The sequence below is a fragment of the Homalodisca vitripennis genome, chromosome 6, assembly GCF_021130785.1.
Source record: "Homalodisca vitripennis isolate AUS2020 chromosome 6, UT_GWSS_2.1, whole genome shotgun sequence".
In the NCBI taxonomy this organism is placed as follows: domain Eukaryota; kingdom Metazoa; phylum Arthropoda; class Insecta; order Hemiptera; family Cicadellidae; genus Homalodisca; species Homalodisca vitripennis.
In genome coordinates this window covers 1,240,719-1,248,622 of record NC_060212.1, presented here as the reverse complement: position 1 = coordinate 1,248,622, position 7,904 = coordinate 1,240,719, and the positions used below count along the sequence as shown (strand labels likewise).

The following is a 7,904-nucleotide window of genomic DNA, read 5'->3' as shown; positions in this document are numbered from 1 at the left end:
TTTACTCCACTGGGTGATCCGGCTTAATACTCAGATCGTCCAGAATATGTACTGACCAATTAGTATACAACTTTACGATTGTAAAATGTAGGAAAAATCTAAATGCACCTTGCAAGATTTAATATATATATAAACAACATTATATATATATATATAAAAAACAACATTTTATATATATATATATATATATATATATATAATGTATATACATATTTGTTTATTATTATCGTGTTATATTATATCGACAACAATGATAAGTGTATACTATTTTTTATGTACAGTTGGAATAGGATTTAGTTTATTATTTAGAATACTATTTGATTTCGGTGGATATATTTTAGGACAAGCATATATATGTCAATTAAATAAACTGGCGAGCATATCCAGTGGCCATGGATCCCACTGCAGCCCTGGAAGTCATGTACGAGCCGAAAGTACTCCCCCAAGGATTAAGCGAGCAAGAAAATATATCAACATTGGGGCATCTATTAACTGCAGCCTTTCTATCTCATGTTTAACCTGTATTTCCACTCTCCATCTCCAGACGTAATTGTTTTCCCTTTTTTATTCATTCCAATCTCTCAGACTTAACATTTTGTCCTCCGGGTTTGTTTTTATGTCTCTCTTTATTTCATAAATTACTAAATTTTTAAATATTTTATTAAAAATAATGTTAAATAATCTACATGACTTTTCTTCACAGCAAATATTTTTAAGAAACAATACAGGTTTAACTAAAACAAAGAAAATGTTGGATTAGAATTATAAGCATCTCATTACGTTGGTCAGTGTAAATAAACTAATACATTTTAAAATGCATTAGTTATGCTAATTATACTAGCCATACAATACTGTTTAAGATAAACTATTATATACTATAAACGATCATATCATAACAAAAGTAACAATTTATATAAAGTAAAGATCATCTTTTAGATACAAAAATTCTTAAAAAGTCAGAATCAGGGATATTTAAAAAAGTTCTCTTCTATATGTCGGCACGATATATCTAATATATATTAAGCTGTATACATTTATTTTTTACTATATATTATCTCCTGATCAACAGTTAAGATACTCTAGCTACAGAATTTAAGATAAGCCAATATATACTTAACTTGAGATGAGTTAGATCTTGAAACATATAGTTAGAGTTTAAACAAAGCATGTAGAAGTTTACTTCGAACGTATCTGATTCCAATTAAAATATGCATACAAACAGTTCCTTGTCTGATGCATACAAAACAAAAATCAAGGCAGACAATTTTATGTCCGCGAGGAATTTCAGTGGAGCCGTCAACACATCAGACTTATGTCAAGGTGTGCGGTCAGCTGTCTCTTCGTAGACAAGGAGGAGAGTTGTGTTTGTAACACAACAAATTTCCTCCATCATTTACAGACCTGTAGAGGTGAGTATTATGTCCATGTATGAGTGGACTTCTACCAACTTGCCGTCACTTTGTTGTTTTCATCTCGTTAATATTCCTATAGTGCTGAATTATTGCACTGTCAAGTTGAGTTGCTGCTTTTATAATCTGATCGGGGTGAATCATATGAATCATTTGACCTAAGCCCTCAGGGGTCGCGCCTATCCAGCCATCAGAAAGTCAAAGGTCTAAACCGCATTTAGGTCTAGATCAATCTTTTTAGCGCAGAGAATACCCTGGACAAAATGAGACACACAGTTCCAGTTGTCGTGACCCTCCAGCATCTCTGGGCATACAGAGTCCACCGAAAAAACACCCAGAGTACGTGTTGCCTCAAGGCGGGGCCTTTCCCAATGTGGGCAGCGGAAGAATGTGTGCTCCGCATCATCGGGAAGACCCGGGCAATAAATGCATTGCCCATTGAATTGAAATTGGCTCATCCATTGGAATTGAAATATCGAATCTATCAATCCGCTCATCCATTGGAATTTAAATAGGAATATATGTCAATCCGATCATGCAGTGGAATTGAAATGTGGAAGGTTCCCATGCGTCATATGCATTAAATATGAAATATCACATCAGTTTAACAGTCCTATGCATTGGAATCGTCAACCCGTTGTACGTAGTGAATATGAAGTATGGAATCTATGACTCTATGAAGTATGGACGGTTGATGACTATAAATTCGTTATATTTAATACATCTTCAACTGATCAAAATAATCCTAGAGACCAATAAAACTTCTAATAATATAATGTTTGTGTTAAAGAAACGGCGCTTCTAATAAATAGTCGCTAAATCAAATCATTCATCATCATACTACGGCGTTTGACATTTCGTCCAATTCATAAAGTTGGCCAATTATTGAAGTCTAAGTACCAATTAGTAATAGGGATTCCAAAATTTCGACATAAATGGAAAGGTGAACATCGATGCAACCACACCCGTGGGTTGGCTCACTCTAGAGGCATTCGTACGCACAAATTTTGTTGTTATACTTCCGTTGATTTAGCTTGTGATGAAAATTAGTTACATACAAGTAGGTGAGGAATCCTAAAGACATGAGGTAAAAGACGACTTGCATACAACATTAAATTGAATTCAACTTTAGCAGAAGTCACAGTTAACACCTTAGATTACGACTTTATCAATTACTAATTGTTGAATTAAATATGATTGATTAAAATTTAATATAATTTAATTGGTCTCTAGAATTATTTTGATCAGTTGAAGATGTATTAAATATAACGAATTTATAGTCATCAACCGTGAGTCATAGATTCCATACTTCATATTCACTACGTACAACGGGTTGACGATTCCAATGCATAGGACTGTTAAACTGATGTGATATTTCATATTTAATGCAATAGTTGATATTCAGCTTTCCAGTAACAAAATGTGTATGCTGATAGATCTTATGTGATTGTTAATGTTGTAATGTTGTAATAGTGGAAGGAAAATTAAGAGAACAATTTTATGTACTGTTGAAAACTTTTTCGTTACTAATTACAAACTTATAATTCAAAATACCTCCTAGACTCTAAGTAATATAACTGTTTAAGACTTCAGAGTTCAGTAGAGGAAACTTTGTAAGTGCTCAAAAACACTTGGTAAACTAAAGTACAAATTCTGTATATTAGTTAACGTTTTGACAACTAACTTTGTACTCTTACATTAGTACAAATTTGACAGTCGATATTGCAAACAATGAACAATATAAATTTTAATTCGGATTAGGTTGAATTTATGCCATTGGACTCTCCTAAAGGAGTTCTTTAATTAGAACTACTACTGGACATATCTCTTAATTAAGGGGGCTTTCTCACTCCGTGAAGGCCGTCACGTCATATAATGAAGATTTAGATTTTCAATCTAAACGTGTGTGTTCATCTGTAGCATTGATGTGTAAAGTTTTAATGCTTTATCTGCAATGGTTAAACACATAAAGCTGCCCCATTAGACCTGACTTGGCGATATATTTTAAACTCAAAGGTTATGTTATTATTCGTGGCCACATTAACAATACAATCTCATTTCGCAATAATATTATTAGCTTTTTATTAGATTTGAAGTTAATCAGTACTTGCTTCTTAAAACACGTTAAAACGTATATTTCTTAAGTGTAGTATACTGTATCTCCTATACGAATAAGTTAAAAAACTGCCTAAAATAAAAAAAAGTTTAACTGTTATTAATAATAAAAAACAAGAAATTTTGTAACTGATAATCTGTTAATGTGAACAAGGAACTTCATTCATCAATGTGAACATAAAATATGTTTTACTAAATATTAGTATTATGAAAGGTATTAGGATTTATGAGAAAAAAATGATATTATGTATAAAAATTTAAGAAAAGCATGCATATTCTACATTATTATTATTTAAAAATAAAGCGCACAACATTGTAAAACTACAAAAGTTATTGCAATGAAAATAAATTAATATATATTTTATTTTAGTAATAATAAAAAGATACAGTAACAAATTAAAATATGTGATTAGTCATTAAAGAAATATCATTCTTATTACCGATCGAGATAAAATATTTTAAGACAAAGGCCAATCTTCTTTTTAACCTTATTCATACTGTGCTAATGAATTAATGGCCTGTGTGAGTAACTACGAGAAACAAAAAATATAATAGGTATATTACAAAGTTGACAATGTTTTATAATAAGTTCAAAGGTCATAGTCAGGATTCAAACCTTAGCTATCACAAAGTCAGAGCCAATGTCCGGCGCCGTAGACCGAATCACCGCTCGACCAGTCGCGTAATATCCTTCCATAGTCTTGAATGATACGTCTATTGATCTCATTGACCAATATTGTTTTGGCTAACCTGACTACTAACCTACAATAAGGTTTTATTTTGAATAATTCATCCATAGATTTAACTGACCATTAGTTTGTGTCATTGACACGACCACACACTTGAAGAATCATTTTCATTTTTCATCGTCTTACATAGTTTACACATTGATGTAACTTTTAAATTGTTTGTTTGACTCACGTGACAGACCGATTACCTATTATTGTCTTGGACAATCCTTTCCTTGATCTATCTAATAAAAATCTGGTTTTGCAGACTCTAACATAAATGGTACAGACTCATTTATCGATACTGTGTAATCATCCTCTTTTTCTTACTAGTTATAAAACACACAAGTTATTAAATTTGTCTTTTAACGTCAGACAAAAATAAATTTATAGTTATTATAACCTTCCATTTGCCAAGAAAGTTCTACTTAATAATTTTACAATAGATTGTTGTGATGAATACTGCGTTTCAATTAAGAAAGTGAAGAAAAATCTTTAAAACAGTTATTAATTTCATACTAATATTTCTCTTGAGTTCTTAAAATCATTATCCATTTAAAACAGCAAATTTTCGTAAAATAATGCAAAAATTACGTGTTTGTAGGTAAAAGATTTTAGTTCCTAAATGCCGTAGAAATAATCAAGTTGTGTATAAATTCAAACTTGGTAGATTTTCTGTACAGTAAATTTTTTTAGGTATAATATTATAAGGAACTTTCATATTTTAGTTTCATTATTTTGGGTTTCACTGCACTTTTAAAATAAAATCAGCATTCAATATAATAGCATAATTATTTTCCATCTAAGCAGAAACCTTAGTTTTATAAAAATCTACGCGTTTCTCAGAAATTAAAAACTTATAACCACAAGGTGGACACTTATTGAATGTATAAACCAAACATTTCCCATTCACAAAACAGATAAAACTTATTTTACAAAGCTAAAATTTTAGGCACAGTACCAATTCTAGCATTTCTGGAAAGATGCCATTAATTAGCCGTACAATATTTCAATGTCCGCAGCACCAGGGCAGTCCTCCCCTTGCTTGTATTGTCACATCCTTCCTGTCACAAATCACCTCTCTGTGGTAAACGTAATAGGGCGTCTTGTATAATATAGTCAATGAAAGCGATGCGTGTTATAAACACAAGCTTTAATGAAGCACAAGATCTATACAATATATGTTTAAATCTACACTTTTGCCATGGACGTGAAACCGCTTAGGCTAAATCTCAAAACATTAATAAAACTAATTAAACCCGTAGGGGGTATATATTTAGTAAAATAAAAATAATGTAAACTATTACATTTTTAAACGTTGATTTTTTAAGACGCTAATACGCGAGTAATTGGATTGTAGGAGGACGTGTATTTTACTATGTAGAAGGATTATTATATCTTGTAAAACTATTACATTTAAATAGTGTAATCCACCAACTTAGTCTTAATCTTCTACGAGATGAAGAGAACACAAAATCATGCGACCTCTCGAGTACATCTTTCAGCAAAATTAGGTTAAAGCAATGCTGAGACTGTAAACTGGCTGAACTTGCTCTGCTGATTAACCCTCGTATAGAATGTAACTCTGTGCATATAAAACCATGAGGGATAACATTGTATATCTGGCAAAACTACTCAGCTGTTGTTTCAACTTTATTGGCCTCCTGGGGGCACGTTTCATCAATGTATTTTATAAACTCGTACAATAAGAATAAGTAATGAACAACGAAGAATCACTTTTGTAAAAATTTGTAGCTTATACACGCTATATAAAAATTACATTTTAATAAATGCAGTTTCCTTATTTTAACTGGAATATCACGGCTTTTATGTTTTCCACCCTACAAAATATGTTTAGTATATATCAGCAGTTACCCATTACTTCGGATAGAGTTTCCAGCTGAACAACTGGGATACTGTAGTAATAAGAGTTTTATTGACAGAACACATTATTCATTGATACTTAAAGACCCCTAAAAGATATTCCAGTCCCTTGATTTATTTTCAAGAATTTTGACTCTAAGTCTTGGAAAACGTAGAAAATGGCTGAAACTGTACTTTAATGTAGCTTTAGTTTCATTATATCATATAATTTTCATTTTTATTTATTTAATTTTACTGTAAAATAAATTGTCGTTCTACTCGTTTTCTACTCTTATATGCATCTTAAATATCTGAAATTTCGCGTTGTTGATATAAATGAATTTGAACAACTGATGTTTATTGACACAACTACCTTAAGCGTGCTTCGCTTAGGATTTGTAGCTTTTATTGTATTAGTAGATAAGTAGTTTATACAGATATGGTGTGCTGATGTCCTGGGTATTAATCTAGTTAGTTCTGAAGGCCGTGCCACATAGCTTTGTTTGTTACAGTTTTTATATTTGCTACGTGACCTCTTACTGCACATAGAGTAGTCTTAGTGCTCCCTATAGCCGTGCCGTCAATTTATAACATTTGGTGCCTTAAGAATTGTTCCATTGTAAAGACCAACATTTAAAGTATCAATCAGGGATCTCAAAATTTAAAAGCAAAGTCAAGCAACGTAGTGACCTCCACATACAAAAACAAAATTCGAGATTATGCACTCAAACTGAAAAAGTATTCTACAAATATTTTAAGAAGACAAATTTTACTCCTCACAGGACCTCTATTAACTTATGCATAGTAAAAATCAAAATTTCGTTGTATTTCCCATATGCAAATGAAATAAATAAGTTTAATTTCCGGTGCTTGATTTCCCATCTGTCTTTTTGCATGTGTTTATTGTCAAAACGAAAAAACAATATATTAAAACCAATAAAATTTTCGTCTAATATTTATCATAATAAAGCCACCCCTATAAAATATTATTATATCATTTTTAATAACTTTAATTAGACAATGTATAGCCAAAGTAAATATGTTATTTATTGCTTTATTGAAATAAATATCAAGTAATTATTTGCTTTGTGATCTATAACTGAAAAGATTATTACTGTAGTTATTTAGTAAAATTGCATGTTTTTAAAATATTCAAAACTACAAACATTTAATGGCCAATTATTTTAAGATTTAAAAATAATATTGCATATAGGTTTTTAAGTAACGGGCCTTGTTACTTGAAACATTTCACGTAAATATTTTGGGATTTAATGATTTTATAAAAAGACACACAGTCAGATATATGGGGATCTGACCACATGAGAACCAAACTCATATGTCGAAATGTGTTGGTCTTTACCTGAGCATTGTAATCTACCAGTGTACTCGGAATTACGGGACACTCTATATATTTCTTTTACATTTCCCGAATAATATATTTAAAGGCATGTTACTCCACATATTATGGTATATAAACGATTTTGAAAATAGTTTAGAAAAAAGAAAGAATTTATTATTTAACTTCGGTCCAAAATAATCAAGACAGCGTACACCAGGTAAGTCATATAACTATTCCACATTCAGTTTCTTCTAATTCATAATTTCCAACATGTTTTGTTTAAAGTACAGGAAATATGTCTTATTTAACCAGGCGAAGTTAGGGCTGAGAAGCCCTCTAAAACACTGGGGACCAAAGTCTTAAAGGTGACTTCCAAACCGCCACCAACGGCCGGGCAGACGGGCTGCTTGCAAGGACAGGATCGCTCAGTGGTCACACATATAAGAAGCA

General features: G+C 31.4%; 1 protein-coding gene across 1 annotated transcript in view; it reads left to right on the top strand.

The window, feature by feature from the left end:
* Positions 1 to 392: 392 nt before the first annotated feature.
* LOC124365130 (extensin-like) overlaps positions 393 to 7,904 on the top strand; it is a 60,775-nt gene continuing 53,263 nt past the window's right edge. The window contains exons 1-2 of the mRNA XM_046821081.1: positions 393 to 434; positions 1,651 to 1,782. Coding sequence (XP_046677037.1) covers positions 393 to 434; positions 1,651 to 1,782 — 174 coding nt within the window. The remainder of the gene's footprint in view (positions 435 to 1,650; positions 1,783 to 7,904) is intronic.